The sequence below is a fragment of the Colletotrichum siamense genome (genome assembly GCF_013390195.1).
Source record: "Colletotrichum siamense strain Cg363 chromosome Unknown KSG_Cg363_contig08, whole genome shotgun sequence".
Taxonomy (NCBI): Eukaryota; Fungi; Ascomycota; class Sordariomycetes; order Glomerellales; family Glomerellaceae; genus Colletotrichum; species Colletotrichum siamense.
The window spans coordinates 1,255,498-1,270,931 of NW_023501021.1; the positions used below are offsets into that span (position 1 = coordinate 1,255,498).

The 15,434-nt window shown below is 50.2% G+C and overlaps 5 protein-coding genes across 5 annotated transcripts; 3 read left to right on the top strand and 2 right to left on the bottom strand.

The window, feature by feature from the left end:
* Positions 1–85: 85 nt before the first annotated feature.
* asaB-1 (Hydroxylase/desaturase asaB) lies at positions 86–1,249 on the bottom strand (the record flags this gene model as incomplete). The annotated part of the gene is made up of 4 exons (XM_036643800.1): positions 86–490; positions 553–745; positions 804–1,055; positions 1,110–1,249. The coding sequence occupies 4 exons, from the start codon at positions 1,247–1,249 to the stop codon at positions 86–88; spliced, it is 990 nt and encodes a 329-aa protein (XP_036490220.1).
* Positions 1,250–2,163: 914 nt separating this feature from the next.
* Positions 2,164–3,442, top strand: CGCS363_v011952 (putative alpha-ketoglutarate-dependent sulfonate dioxygenase; the record flags this gene model as incomplete). The annotated part of the gene is made up of 4 exons (XM_036643801.1): positions 2,164–2,380; positions 2,445–2,838; positions 2,893–3,224; positions 3,282–3,442. The coding sequence occupies 4 exons, from the start codon at positions 2,164–2,166 to the stop codon at positions 3,440–3,442; spliced, it is 1,104 nt and encodes a 367-aa protein (XP_036490217.1).
* Positions 3,443–3,902: 460 nt separating this feature from the next.
* Positions 3,903–5,804, top strand: TMA64 (Translation machinery-associated protein 64; the record flags this gene model as incomplete). The annotated part of the gene is made up of 1 exon (XM_036643802.1): positions 3,903–5,804. The coding sequence occupies one exon, from the start codon at positions 3,903–3,905 to the stop codon at positions 5,802–5,804; it is 1,902 nt and encodes a 633-aa protein (XP_036490218.1).
* Positions 5,805–9,162: 3,358 nt separating this feature from the next.
* Positions 9,163–11,521, bottom strand: CGCS363_v011954 (uncharacterized protein; the record flags this gene model as incomplete). The annotated part of the gene is made up of 5 exons (XM_036643803.1): positions 9,163–9,165; positions 9,625–10,227; positions 10,281–11,051; positions 11,143–11,376; positions 11,438–11,521. 5 exons carry the CDS (start codon positions 11,519–11,521, stop codon positions 9,163–9,165), a joined length of 1,695 nt encoding a protein of 564 aa, XP_036490604.1.
* A 2,721-nt stretch (positions 11,522–14,242) lies between these two features.
* CGCS363_v011955 (uncharacterized protein) lies at positions 14,243–15,281 on the top strand (the record flags this gene model as incomplete). Its single annotated transcript, XM_036643804.1, has 2 exons — positions 14,243–14,466; positions 14,573–15,281. 2 exons carry the CDS (start codon positions 14,243–14,245, stop codon positions 15,279–15,281), a joined length of 933 nt encoding a protein of 310 aa, XP_036490419.1.
* Between the last annotated feature and the right edge of the window lie 153 nt (positions 15,282–15,434).

The window sequence follows — 15,434 nt, forward strand, 5'->3', positions numbered from 1 at the left end:
GATCTCAATTTTGTTTGCTACGCTATGGAGATGTTTGAAGCCTAGCCCATTTTCAACGTCTCAACTTTTCGATTGCGGCAACCCCTTAAAACTTCTCTTCATTATCCTGGCCCGACTCTGCCCCGGCCTCCTCCTCGTAGTCATCATGGTCATAAAATACCATGGCCCTAATCTCAATGCTAACCCTAGGGTCTAGCTTTGCTTCATCCAATCGCGGATCTTTGAATGCTGCATGAGGGCAACGTCTCACAACCCCCGGTCGCTTGGTTGTGTCGGCTTGAATGAAAAGCACCACGTCGTCTGTTTGCTGGTTGTCTTTGAAATACCAGCGGTGAGGCTTCTCGGGGTCTGATGCTGGGCACACTTCCAACAATTCAGAGGTCCTGTTGGGGTAGATGAATGGGACCTTGATGTAGTCCTTGTCCGGGATGGTTGTAGCATCTGACACGGCGAACGGGTCGCGGGTGATCGGCTTGCAAGGGCGCCACATCTTTTGTCATATTACTGACCGCCTCGATATATAAGACGCCCAAACTGGAAAGGGTTACATACGTTGATAATTTGAAAACGTGGTTTGGCCAGGAGTTCAGGTGCATCATGACCCAGCCACCGAATCGCAAGTGGTTCGGCAGCAGATGCAGACTGATCAACGTGAACGTTGTAGATAGGACCCAGAGTTCCTTTCTGTCCCACTTGAGATACACGGTTGGTGTGCATCAGAACTCGAATGAGTGAAGGTTTGGGTCTTCAGTTTGTTAGCAATGCCGGTCCAGTTTTCACCGCTTGGATATTGAGCGCCTCACAGATCTTCCTGTTGAGATAAAACTTCCTCCAAAAACTCGTGCATCTCATCGTAGTGGGCCTTTGTGGTCTCATCGAGCGGTTCCAAGGCCCCATCTCGGTTCTTCAACTCTGGAAGGACAGCCTCGAAACGAGTCTTATGCTTCACGTATTGAAAGCCATGTTTCATGAGCTTGAACTTATCCTCGATGCCTGTGACGTCGGTGACTATCACAGGTGAATCAACCTTGGGCGCGAATTTGGGAGGCTCAGGGCTAGTTCATCGTGTTAGATGTTGACAATGCATCTGTGGCGTATGGCGCACGTACCCCCCAATGATTGTTGGCTCTAGAGGTATGCTGGGATCACCTCCGTAATATTTCATAGTAGTATGGATTTCTTTGGCCTTCCTCTCTGCCTGGGGCGTCGAGTATGTCGGCTCTTTGGGGTCTGCATGGTTGGCAACCATTGTGATGTGGACTCGAACTGAATTGAGCAACGGTACTGGTAAAGTCTTGGATGAGTACCTTAGAGCACGCCTAAGATTGTCGCGATATTGAGCATTCACCTCGTTGGCAATGTTTTACGGGTATCAGCAAATGCTTCAACTTCTCGTCGGAGTTCAGCTTGCTTCAATTCAACTGCATAGTGCTACGAATCGCTACTTCGGTGGTTTTGGACGGCAGCCCACAGAGGCCGACGAAGTAGGATCGTATGATCGTCCAATTTGTGCGAACTAATAGACACTGCCAACTAAGAGGCAGATGATACGGAATTTTTGCGGACTTCTTGGGGGTATTTCGTAAGGCCCGTTGATATGCCAAGTCGCATGGGTTGACACTTTCGGTCCGCTGTAATAAGGGCCTTTTCGCACTACCTCAGATTTGCGGATGGGTTGTCGGGACTTTTGTGCATTCGGAAGTTATCGGTCACAAGGTTTGATGTAGAACTGGAAATTTGATAAAGGATTCTTGATGACTTCGGACAGACTCATCCTCTGCTTTCATAACCTCCGAAGGCGTCGGCATTAGCTCCCCGACAGATTGGCATTCGGCCGAGTCATTACGGAGACTTTGATGTCTGCATCGTCGGACATTGTCCTTTCATCCATTAACCGACTTTGCATTTGGTTACTCTCATGGTCATCGCCAATTGTATGGCACGGGTTTGCAATGCGATTCGGTTTCGGGGCATGCGTCTCCCAAAATGTTCGTCATTTGCCAATTCAAGCAATCACCGGCTTGTTGAGAGACTGTTCGAGTCCTTAGTAAACAGATATAAGTATTGTAAAATAGCGAGGCCTCGCATATCAACGCACTGCATTCACAGCATAGTGTAAAGAGTAGGCTTCAACATTGGAAACCATCGAATCAGTACTTCACCATGGCACCTGCTAGCATCGAAGTAGACATCCCCGTCAATGTCTCAGCAACCAAGGCAGCCTTTTCGACGAAGCCCTTGAAGCAGTCGGGAGCGCTGGATGCTTTTGAGTCTTTTGATCCGACACCCATTACTGGTCGCGAATACCCTACAGCCAACATTGTGGACTGGCTCAAGGCCCCAAATTCAGATGAGCTGATCCGTGATCTCGCCATCACTGGTAAGTGACGACACGGCCCGACCACCTAACTCCTTGGCTGTGCTGGTGCTGATATGGCGAACAGTTTCTCAACGTGGTGTCGTCTTCTTCCGCAAACAGGACGACCTCACTCCTGAACTCCAAAAGGAGCTCCTCACACGGCTTGGAGAGCTTACTTGCCGTCCTGCGGAGTCTGGGCTTCATATCCACCCGGTATTCAACGCAGAACGAGACGATCAGGGAGACGACCATGTCGTCAGTTACATCCACCAAAAACAGACGAAGCCTTCATTCGTGAGAAATAAGGACCTAGCACCTGATGCACTCTGCCCCAAAAAGCAGAACACTTCGGAATGGCACAGCGACTGCTGTTTTGAGCCAGTCCCGGCTGACTACTCGTGCCTACGTCTCACTACGTTGCCTGCTACTGGCGGTGATACTCTATGGGCCAATGGCTATGAACTATACGACAAGATCAGGTAGGCAGCGACCTCCTTAGTCACCAGACTCTTCCGCAAGTTAACGTGTTGCAGCGAGCCTTACCAAAAGTTCCTGGAAACCCTTACTTGCACATTTGAGCCACCTGGTCTGAAGCAAATGTGTGATGCTATGGGAATCAAGCTTTATGCTAAAGAGCGTGGTAACCCCGAAAATATCGGGGATGTAATCAAAGCTGTACATCCTGTCGTGAGGACTAACCCTGTCACGGGTTGGAAGAGCGTTTTTGCCATCGGCGGCATGGTCAAGCATATTAATGGTGTGACGGCTGAGGAGAGCAAGATGCTCATCGATTGGTTCCATGAGTTGGTCTACAAGAACCATACTATGCAAGTGCGATTCAAGTGGAAGGATCCCAACGACTTCGGTAAGCACTTCACCCAAGAAACCTATGACAATCATGATGCTAATCTTATTGTAAAAGCCATTTGGGATAACCGCAGTTTCTACCATTCAGCCACTTATGATTTCTGGGAAATGGGTGATCGGCATGGATGCAGAGGATCTGGAGTTGGCGAGAAGCCGTACCTTGACCCAAAGAGCAAGTCAAGAAGAGAGGACCTTGCAGACCTCGGTGGATACTAGACTCAGCGAACACTACTCCTTGGCACAGAAATAATAGTCATCGGAAGCGAATTGAGGCTCAAAATCCGGAAGCCCTTGATTTTCGTTGTTCTTAGTGAGTTCGTGATCTGATCCCTGCCTGCTCTGCCCAATTATCGCGCCAACGGCCAGCTTCCTTGCCAAGCTCTTCATCAGCAACAGCCACACCTGCACAATCACCAGAGGCACGTTTTCATTAATATTCTACGAGATTCCGACTAGTCAGGAACCTTACCAGATACTGTTCTGTGTGTTTTATCAATAGTTGCCGTGGAAAACAAATACCGCGAAATTATTACGCAATGACCATCTCACTGGAGCGTTTGGCGGATGACGTCAGCCGCTGAGGTCCCTTTGAGACGCTGTATTTGAGTGGACTCATTCACCACTTCCCGATCACTCAATCAACAACCTGCCAACCGCAACCCGCGATCTTGCGAAAATGTTCAAGAAGAAGCCCACGGTGAAGTCGCTTTCGCCCCTTCGGTCCTCCGACCGTAGAAAGCTCGCAGATCAGGTCATCAAGGACTACGGCCTCGACTCCAAGCTCGTGGCGACCACGGACGAGCAAACACCAGAGCAAAAGGCGGAAGCGCTCGCCGTGCAGACCAATCTCCGAAAATCTCTGTTCCCCGACAACCTCCAGTCCGCCCGCTTCACCACCACCTACGGCCCCGATCTAAAGCCGACCTCCGGCACCTACTACGTCGGCAGCCACGATGGCGAGGAGCCCCGCGTTCTATGGTTCCAGATGGAAGGCATCGTCTACCCCACGGTGTACACCCTCTGGGCCAATCCCGATATCGTCCCGCTTCTCCACACCCCGGGCATCGTCGTGAAAAAGCTTCAGGGGGGCGCCGATCTGATGACTCCCGGCTTGTTCGGCGGGCCGCCGTTCCCCGAGAAGGCTAAGAAGGGTGCTGTCGTCGCCATCGCAAGCTTGGAGAACCCGTCGGTGCCCGTTGCGGTGGGAGCGTGTGAGATCGACGTCAGCGCGCTGCAGAACGTGCGGGGTGCGAAGGGCCATGCTGTCAAGAATTTGCACTGGGCTGGCGACGAGATGTGGGGGTTCAGCACCGACAACAAGCCGGGCAGGAAGGCTCCGGAGGAGATTGCGGGATGGTTGAAGGTCCTGGAGGCGCGTGGACTGGTTGAGAGCTTGAGCGGGCTGTCCCTGGATGACCCGGATGAGGATGGAGGGGTTTCTCTTGAAGGCGACGCTACCGCCGAAGACGCCGGCCCTGCAGCACCCGAAGACGATATCCCCGACTTCACACAGCCCGAGATCGATGAGGCGTTCCGCAAGTCATTCCTTTTCGGCATCCACCAACACAAGTCTTCAAACTCACCGCCCAACTACGGCCTCGTCTTCCCACTATCCCAGTCTTATGTCATGTCGACCCTCATTCAGCCCTTTTTGCCGGCGCACACACCACAGCAAGCACAGCAGCTGCAGATCAAGAAGACATCATGGAAGAACATCAAGAAATTCATCAAGAGTCTCGACAAAGAGGGGCTTCTGAAGAGCAAAGAGAAAGGGCAGGAGACGGTTGTTACGGAAGTCAAGTTCGAGAACCCCGCGATTGTTGATTTCAAACCGTATCGCCTACCCAAGAAGGAGACGGCTGGCGGCACATCACTTGGTCGCGGTGAGACTGCCACGAGCAAGGTCGATGTTGGTGACGACGCAGTGGGACAGAAGCTGAAGATTGTTTCGTACTTTAAGCCCACATCCAAGCTTCAACCCATCTTCGACTCGGCCTCAAAGTCGCTGTTCACTCAGTCAGAATTGCGCGATGCCGTTACTACCTACATCGAAGGCGAGAACTTGGTGTCTGAGACGAACAAGCGCATCGTCAAGCTCAACCCGATACTCGCCAACGGCGTATTCACTGGCTCTGGAGCAGCTGACAAGGACGCCCTCGCCAAGGGCACCGTGGCCCGAGATGCTCTCATCGACAGGGTCTTGAGTGGCATGTCCACATCATACGCCATCGTCCGAAACGGGACAGACCCCAGCAGCGTCAAGGCCAGAAGCGGGTCGCCGCCAAAGATTCACATCACTCTCGAGACAAGGAGCGGAAACAAGACTGTCACTAAAGTGTCCGGGCTGGAACCATACCACATCAGCCCGAAGCCGCTGGCTGACGAGTTGAGAAAGGTCTGCGCTGGTTCTACAAGTGTTGAGCCGCTGGCTGGTGCGGCGAAGAAGACGGAGGCACAGGTCATGGAGATTATGGTACAGGGGCCGCAACAGGCCGCAGTGGTGAAGGCGCTGGAGAAGAGAGGTGTTGAGAAGAGATGGATGGACCTGGTGGATAAGACTAAGAGTAAGAAGCGGTAGAGCCTGGCTGATGTATTAAACTACCAAAACAATTAGATTCTACCGTCCCAGTATGCCGACAAGAAAATCGGCATAAAGTGCAGTTCATATGTAACGCCAGAAAGCTACATCACAACGAGTCCCAAATGCAGTCTTCGTTAAAACTTAAAACTCCAACTTCGGGTGACATCAAGAGATGGATCAGCATTGCCGGGGCTTCTGGGTCAAATACATGTTCTCTTTCGCGGACGAGGTCGAGATGTTACTACCATGCCACGAGAGCATGTTTATGAGCGCACGAAAATGTCCCGTTTGGGGCCAATTGTATCAAGCAATCAGAATTCAAAAACGGGGCGTCTTTGGGAAGCACAAACCATAGATACATTGTGCTCTAAATTATTAGGCTATCTCTAGTCATGCCAGCGGCATGTTTCTCGCAATCCGGGCATTACCCACGCTGTGGTGTGCTCTTCTGACGGTTCTCAGTCTTTGGGTAAGTTTGGAGGTGAGGAACAAAATCACCCCCAAGCAACCTAATCTCCCAAGTTGAATGCCAAGGTCGTAGCCGTACCTTTCCGACAATGCCAACGGCAGAATGGCAATCAGCAGGAGAAGCCAGACTATAACAGACAGCCCAAGAATATGCTTGCGAAAAAGATGATCTTCTGGGGAAATCAGGTCGAAAAGCACCGCGAATAAGCAGTTGAGGGGTTGAAGCAGGAGTATGTTCGTGGCGTACGATATCGTAACAAAGAGTGCGTTGCTGAGTCCACTTATACCGAGAACAATCATGACCGTTACAGGAACCACTTGCAGACAGGCTAGAACGGTGACCTGTTCCATCCATTGGTCCTGTCTGTAGTGCGACCTCAACTGGTCGTCGACGTCTTCCGCGGTCACCTCGGCGGACATCCGATCTGTGCGTCGTGTAGACATCAAAAACCTGGACAAAGGCATTGACGAATTACCTGGTACTTGTGTGGGTTCTGCTGAGGCTTCCACGCTCTCCCAGGATACCAATATTGTGTTGTGGGACAGAGTCGATTGTGTAGTCAGTCGTCTCATTCTATGACACTCTGCAGCATTGAATTCGGCCTGAGCTTGTGACGTCCCTTGAGTCTCGAAATGTGATCCAATGGCAGTCGAGACACTCAAGCCTGGAGCTCCTGTTACCATAGGTCGACTGGCTATGATTGGTAATACCGTTGTCATTATCGGTCCAATGAGCAAGAACACAGGTAGTATCTGCCCGAATTCCCACGAATCCTCATCGACTGTGACAGAGCCTCGCACGCCAATGATGCGTAAAGTGCCCCAAACCGCAGAAACAAGCAGCCAGTAAACCTAACAGAGACATAATTCGTTAGTGCTGAAGCCACGGGATACCTTGCAATGTCCATGTCGCTTGAACAAATACGTACATCTGAGAGCTCGGAGGATACGAGATCAGCATATAGACTTGCTGTCAAGTTTATCGCTACTCGGAGAAATAAGATGGAAGTCCAAAGTCTGGCTTTCCACCCCATACGGGGCTTCTGCAACAAAGACAAAATGCCTCTTATGTCAAACTTGTTAACCCTTGACCTGACATTCCGCCTAATAATGGTCGACCATTGCTGAATAATCTTAGCCATCCGTGTGAAGAATGTGAACACAGTCAGAACAATTGACGTTACTGTGGAGTGAAACCCTTCAGTTGAGCTCAAAAAGTTATCACCGTACTTGCCGGCCGCCACACATTCTGCAGCTTCATCGAATATGTATTCGCATTTCCTCCATTGAATGGTTTTCGATGCCACGGACGGATGGAAGAAGCATCGCGCGTTGGATCTCGGCAAGCCTCCGTCAGTGCGATCATGGACCATCCAGCTCATCCACAGCGTAGGCCCAATCGCCACTAGAAGTAAGATCCATAAGATGACCATGAGTCCTAATCGCCATCTTCGTTCATTCTGGTGCTGGTGTAGGTATGCTCGTAAAAGAGTAAGACACGCGATGTGTGTCAAATTTGAGAACCAAGCAAGGTAAACAACTACGTGCCAATGGTAAGCAGACATCTTGTCGAGTCCCATATTGATGTATGCGCTGACAAGAATACCCAAACCAGTGAGAAGTTGCACATCGCATAAGCTTAAGACAGACTGCAGATCGCATGAGTCAAGTCAGAACGATCAATGAAGCCAATGGAGCATAAGGTAATGCTACCCACCTTTCTCAGTGCATTCTCCCATCTTGCCGGGCTTCCAAACCAGGGGCGTTGGCGTAACCATTGGAACAATCTCATTCCAATGACATGCTCATCAACTGGATTTACTCCCTGCTTATTTGTGCCATCTGAGATAGCTCGTGTGATGTTGTCCTTGTTCGGGAAGGGATTCGCGTTGGGATCGAACGCAACAGCGTAACGTACGAATGCGAGCAACAGCACGAACCATGCTGTGCAGATGAATCCAATCAAAACCTAGAACGTTTAGATTAATAAACGATCACAGGAAGTCATATGCCGACCTGGCGGCAAACTTACCCCAATACCTCCAACATCGGGGTTCGGTTCCAGCTTCTCTGGCTTTGTGTAGCAGAGACTTTCTAGGTCTTCTAGGTACCCCATTTCATCGGGTGAAGACTTCTGGCTAGAGTCGGTAGATAATGTGATTCATCGCCAAGATGATACATCTCTCATCAAATGAAGAAGTAAAAGAAGACGAGCCAGGTGGAGTGTATGAGAGGAACAAACCTAGATTTTGACGCGAGACGCGCGTGTAATGTATGTTACAGGCCTTCGCGTACTTGGGAGCCTGGTCTCAAAGACGGCCCTTAGCCCTACAAAGCCTCCCTTGAAAGCCTGCTGATCATTGCTTGGCTTCAGCTGAATGGGATACGTCAAAGCTGACGAAGTCATGCATGGTTATTCCCGTTTTGAGAAGGCTGCTGAAACATCCAGCAAGTGAGAACTAGTAGCCACCACCTATCCACAACCAGTACGGCGCCACGAAATGCATTGCATCATAATGTACTTGATGTGTGCGAGACACTTCTTCTTATGTACGAGATTAGGGGGCAGGGAGACCTCATACTCAAACAACTCGCGAGACCAATATCCTCTGGGAGTCTGCTTTCTTTTGAAACTAATACTCTCTTCGTTGTTTGCTTCGGTACCGGAAACGAAGCGTTCGGCTCTGGGCTGCTTACGCAGCGACGTGAGGGTACTGATGGAAATTCTCCTATCGGAGGGAAACCAGGTTGAATGTTCTAGGCGTCAACCCACACTCGATGGAATGTAGTTTACCGCAAAGTATTGTTCACATAGCCAGATTGATTCATGCATCTTACAATCCACGATGCCCATTCAAGGGTTCGGCACGCTCTACAACACATTAGACTACTCATACTTGCTCTTAGTACTTCATTTCTCGGCATGGAGAATGTATGAAATTTATGCAAATATCGGAGACGAAGCGGCTACGTAACAACGTCATACCGCTCAAATAACAAGATTCTATTTCCAAATAAGGAGCATAATGGATAAGACAAGTAATCCGAATAGCCAGAATGCCACATCAAAAGGCATTGAAAATACAGTGACGGATACGACATCGATTCCGAATAGAGCCCAGAGATATATGGGTATTCCCCAAACCTCCCGCCTCATCCCACCCCCTTTTTGCATTGCGAGGCCCAAAAATATTGCACAAAAGCAGTTTAATGGCTGAATGATGACAAAATTTGCCAGGAAGAGCAGGATATTTTCTGAATCCAGATCGGGATCGGCCGCAAAGATTCCGATGATGCCTATCCTTACGCCATGGAACGCAAGAAAGAAAGCGACAGTGATAGGGATTACCTGGGCACAGGCAAGCACAATCACTTGATCCATGCACTTCGACTTGGCATAGTAATCCCTGAGCAGGCTTCTCAGGCTCTTGGTATCGATCATGTCTGTTTCTAGTGACCCGTTGCAATGAGCGACGAGTAAGTCGCGCGTCTGCGTGTCGATGTCTTCTGTGTCCATGTGCCGTGTAGACAGTAGGCCCCTTGACTGCTTTCCGCCAAAGTCTGTCGATTCAACGTGTATGTGGGACACCTGGTTGAGAGGTTGAATATCGGTTTTCAGGTGCCTGTTATCAGGATCTGAGACCTCGCTCATAGTCGATCCCGTATCGTGCAGGCGAGTACTGATGGTCTCTGATAGATCCATAGTCGATTGTCGCTCAATCTGATTTTGATTCTCCTCCGAAATGTCTACCTCAGATCCCGTGCTTCGTATCTCAGTCGTCTTTTTCATTGCCCCTAAGAAGGGCACGGCGAACGCAACGACGGGCCCGATGAGGAGAAAGACGGGAAGGATTTGCCCAAAGCCCCACTTGTTCTCGTCGATGTCGACAGAGGCGCGAACTCGAAGCAGACGCACCGTACCCCAAATAGCCAAAGTAAACAGCCAATATGTCTAATAGAGTTGATTAGCATTAGCAAGATTTGTATCATCCCGGTGGTCCTTACATCGACGAGTTCCGAGGAAAGGATGTTGAGATACGTATACAGCATCAATCCCCATGAGATTCGAAGAAGAATACCGATGTACCTCATCCTCGTGATGATGCTCCTTGCTGAACGTTTGCTCTGGGCCTTCATCTGTTTAGCCGTTCGTACTAAGTACCAGTTGATAGGTTTGTCCAGAATCGACATCCGAGTCCGGGAGGACCAAGACCTGTTCATCTTCACCAACCGGGTGAGAAAAGTACAGATTGCCAGAATGACAGAGAGCATAGTTGTCTGGAACGAGAGATGGGATTCCATAGGAATGTCCGTAGGTCCCCAGGTGTCGGAAGCCACGCATTCGTCTACTGTGTAGGTGACATTCCCCCTCTCCTTGTGGAGTTCGACTGATGCCTGACACGCTCTCCATTCCATGGTGTTCAGTGCTATGGATGGATAGTAGAAGCACCGCGCATTCGTTGTCGACACATCCCACGCAAGATGTTCTTCGGTTCCCATCCAGTCAAACCAAAAGGTTGGTCCGATCGCTACCAGGAGACCCACCCATAAGACGAACATTAGGCTCAGGCGCCACCTTCGCTGGGTTGGGTGTCGGTGCAGATGTCCACGAAGGACAGTCATGCAAGCGACATGGGTGAGGTTTGAAAACCACACGAGATAGACGATGATGTACCAGTGGTATGCCGAGATAGTATCGATGAACAAGTTGATATAGCCGCTAAGGAGGATCCCGAATCCTGTCAGCAGCTGAATATCGCACATCTCGAGCACGGCCTGTGACGGGTTAGACCATTTCGAGTTTTTATCAATGATCTATAAGATGCATGGGAAAGGGGACCCCATGTAGTCTCGAAGGACCTCTCACCTTCTCTAGTACCCCCTCCCACAACTGTGGGTTGCGAAACCATCGTCGCCGCCGCAGCCATTGACATCCCCTGACGGCCACCTCGTCCACATGATTAGGCTTCCACTTGTGATCATCGAGGCCGTTTGCTGATCGACTCTCGAAGGGGTTCTTATGAGGATCGAAAGCAAATAGAAACCGGATGATCACCAGCAACACCACAAAATAAGCTGTTCCCACGAAGCCTATCAAGACCTTAATTGGTAACACCCATGCGTCAGTTGCGATATCACAGCTCTGTGGCCTGGCGACTCACCCCTATCCCGCCGATTTCCGGGTTGGCTTCAAGTTCAGCTGGTTTTTTGTAGCAGTCATCGGCTGGGTCAAGTACTGACGGCATTGTCCTCTGGGCTACAAACGTTGTCATGAAGCTTTGCCAGAGAGGCCGAACCTCAAGAACTGGGACAATGAAGATGCATATATGCTTCATACTCTATGGCATTATACCGTAAACGACTGAGACAATCTTGCGCCATGGCCGTTTCCGGCAGTCTAGGTGCTGGCATGACCAGCCCCATGTGTGGCGGGCTTCGAGCCTCTTAGCGGCTAAACACTTAGTGGACATCAGTGGACATCCGGCAAGACATGCCGCGGGACGATTTTTCATCGGCAGTTTGCACTGTCTGAAAACACCAAATAGGTTTTGTAGCTACAAGTTGGGCGAGGCATTGAACGGAGGGTAGTTAGCCGCGACGAGATCTTTATTACAACCAAGCTCTGGTGCAACTCTCACCGCCCGGATGATTTCGAGCCTGCCTTGGACGACTCGGTGAGGGACTTGGTCGTCGACTATGTTGACCTATACCTCATGCATTACCCCTGTGCCTCCAGGCGTGGCCCCGACTTTCTGCCCCTGGGGTCTCATGGGAGGATTTCTCCCAACTCAATTGATTTTGTCGACACATGGAAGGTCATGGAGAAACTGCTGCCAGCTGGTAAAGTCGAGGCCATTGGTGTATCCAACTTTAGTCAGCTAGAATTGGAGCGAGTCATGAAAGAGTGTAACGTCGTAAGTAAACGGAAATTCGTCATGCCGCCTGACCTGCAGGCTATCGTGGCGTCCAGCATCTTCACAGTCTGACTCGTTATATCTCAGGGTCCGGCTATCCACCAGACGGAGCTCCATCCCTCCCTACAGAAAAAAGGCTTCGTTGACTGGCAGGAATGCAAGGGAATGAAGATGATGCAGTTCAGTCCCAGCGGCAATCTCAACACTTTCTGTCGGGACGTTTCCTGGGCCGAAGATGTATTACAGTTGGTTCGCCTGATTGATCACTCAATTCTTCGTGCAATTGCAAGGAAACACGGGAAGTCGCCGATTCGGATTGCGTTGGCATGGGGTGTAGTGAATGGTTACTGTGTCATCCCGAAGAGCATAATCGAGTGGCAGATCAAGCAGCATCTCGAGGTAGACTCTATTCCCCTAGACGAAGAGGACTTGCAGCACGTTGCAAAGATGGATAAGAAAGTACAGTTAACGATGCTACTGAGTTGTTTGGGTACAAGCCTCATGTTGGCTTTGATGGTGTCGCGTCATAGAGCGAGCGTTCTTAAAAGCTCAGGCGCCAGGAGGTTACGCAAGTATGTCACGTGGTGTTGGCACTCCCAATTCACAAGTTTACTTTTGAATTCTGTCTCAGTAGTTGATTGTCAAAGTCTTTTCCTCCTCCTGTTGTTACATTACGAAATGTACAAGATAAAATCATCCAGCCGCCCCTCCTTGCTTAGCACTGTTATCTTGGTAACCTTCTTGGAACTCAACGATTCCCACTCCTCACACATCTTGCTCATTGTGTAGTAAAATTCTGCCTTGATCAAATCGCTCCAGCCAGTGCCGTTCTCTTCAACCGTGAAGTCGGTCGGGGCTTGTATCCCAGTGGATACCCGAGCGTCCGTAATGGCATCTGTCGTGCCCTGGTTCGACACCTCCCTGATCTGAAGCGAGTTGAGCTCCGAGAGAGACATGCCGGCCCGGACCCAGACGAATACCATGATGTCACGCAGCTTGAGTCTCGGCCGCTAGTCGTACCACGCGTTATAGGCTTCTTCAATGATGATGCGCCCGCGGCTTTTGTCTATGAGAAACGTGTCGAGACGCTGGCTGTTGCGGTGGACTTCCCACGTATCATCGTACTGTTCTACGGTGTAGCCGTAGTCGTCGAGCTCGTCGTCACACCAGACGAGGGAGGTCAAGCTCAAGAGGATGATGAGATGATGATGTAGAGATTTCATGCTCACGACTATATGAGTGGTATTCCAATATGGAATAGTGAACAGCGAATTTTGTTCTTGTTTTTTGGGGGTGGTCGGAAGTGAGGAAACAATGCTAGTACCACAACCATTGAGGTTCAACAATTGGCAAGTAACAGCTTTTAAGATAGCTAGATCTTCGGCGGATGGACCAGAAGGCTGGTCGCAATCATTTTGCCGAAGCTGACGTAAATAAAGTCTTTAACCCGACAAACTATCGGCTTGATCGAATATGAACTTCAATTTCAGTGGGGTTTTTCATCAACCGCAACTTTAAAGTTCCAGTGGGAGTCACAGCCCGGTCGTCGCGCTGCGCAATCCGGGACTTTGAAGGCTGAGATGCCTATGCAATAATCAGTACCCTGTCCATCTTATGGAAGACTCAATAAAGTGAGCTCTGTGGTGGACAGAGGTGCCCCAATATCTTAAAGCCAGCTCAACTAACGGAGAATTTTGATTTAACCAAACTTTAAGGGCCACTGTACTTATTCATGCGACATCTCAGCGGAAATTACCGACGGCAGGCGGCGGGATGGCGCGATCCTACGCAGGCAATTAATTTATTTCCAACTTTATTGTAGAGACCCTCTTCGTCTTCAATTGCCATTCTACTCGGAGTAGGTAACCCTTTAGCGGTGGTCTTGGCGTAAGGAAATGAAGCCTTTGTTAGCTATGCCTTCCTCTGGAACCCAACTTCAGCAAATACTTTTGATGTGCCCCCAACATTAAAATATTCTTTTTCTTTGACTGACCCATCATGGTTTTCCACTGGAAAATAACTTGAGTTAGCACCGTCGAGTCCACAAGCGAGATGTCTTTACAACTCAGAATATTCCTCCTCAGTCTCTTCCTAGCAGTCGCTGCCGGGGCTGGCGATATTTGGAGCAAGTGGAAGAACCACAACGATATTGTCGGTTTCCCTCAACCCCAGGCTTCAGACTATGAGCAAAACAAAACGCGACTGTTCAAGCCAAGGCTTCATGTTTGGGGCGGATGTCTTCCCTACCCAGCCGTAGACTCACAAGGCTACCTCGGGTGAGTCTTCTCACCCCATTTTCATCTACCTCTTTCGTCCTCTCTTGAGATCAAACTCTTCTATCCAAGCGGCGCACAATATTCTAACAAATGCGTCCTTTTAAAGGTCTGGACTCAAACCAACAGGCAAGAAAAGCGGCGACTGTTGGGACACCAGTCAATCCGGCCAGATCTATGCCCGGACGGGCTCCAGCCATGGCCGAGATGCCATCATGTACGCCTGGTACGAGCCCAAAGTCCGTTGGGCCAAGGGCAACAGCAACGGCCACAGGCACTACTGGCGTAGCGTCGTCGTCTGGTTGACCCATAATGGCTGCGACTTTGACAATGTTGCGGAGCTCGCGATGGCTGGCATCAGCTACTCCACCGACGTCGATACCTACGATACGTCGATCTCCGGCAAAACGATCTGGACAGGTGGAGATGGAATGAGCCCCACCGCGACCGACGGAAAACACACGCATCCGCTTGTGTCATCATGGGGGAACAAGAACTTGGGGCCGTCGGATGTCGGTATGGACGGCACGTTTTCGCAGCCCCTTATCGACTGGACGTCGCTGACCCAGCCTGCCCGGGATGCGCTGAACGACGTCATTTACGAGCACACGAAGGTGCCCTTCAGCGACACCAACCTCCAGGGAGCTCTTGATGCTGCTTACAATGCCGGATTCTACCATGGTCATGTCTTGGACGACTGCGGTGATGATCGGGAGCCGGTACAACAAGGTGACGGCAAGAATGAGCCGTTATCAGCCATGGACGATAAGGACGACACAGGCAAATCCCGTCTAAGGCGGCAATTGCGGTATTTCTAGCTAGGATGTTGCTGATTTCTTGCCTAAATATCCACTCTCAATTAATGTAATCCTAGAAATAGCCCCAACCGAGTTGCAAAACTCTCATCTATGAGCATTTTGTCGAGAAGAAGATCAGTTCTAGACTGTTTGGTCATTTGCAGACTGAAACAT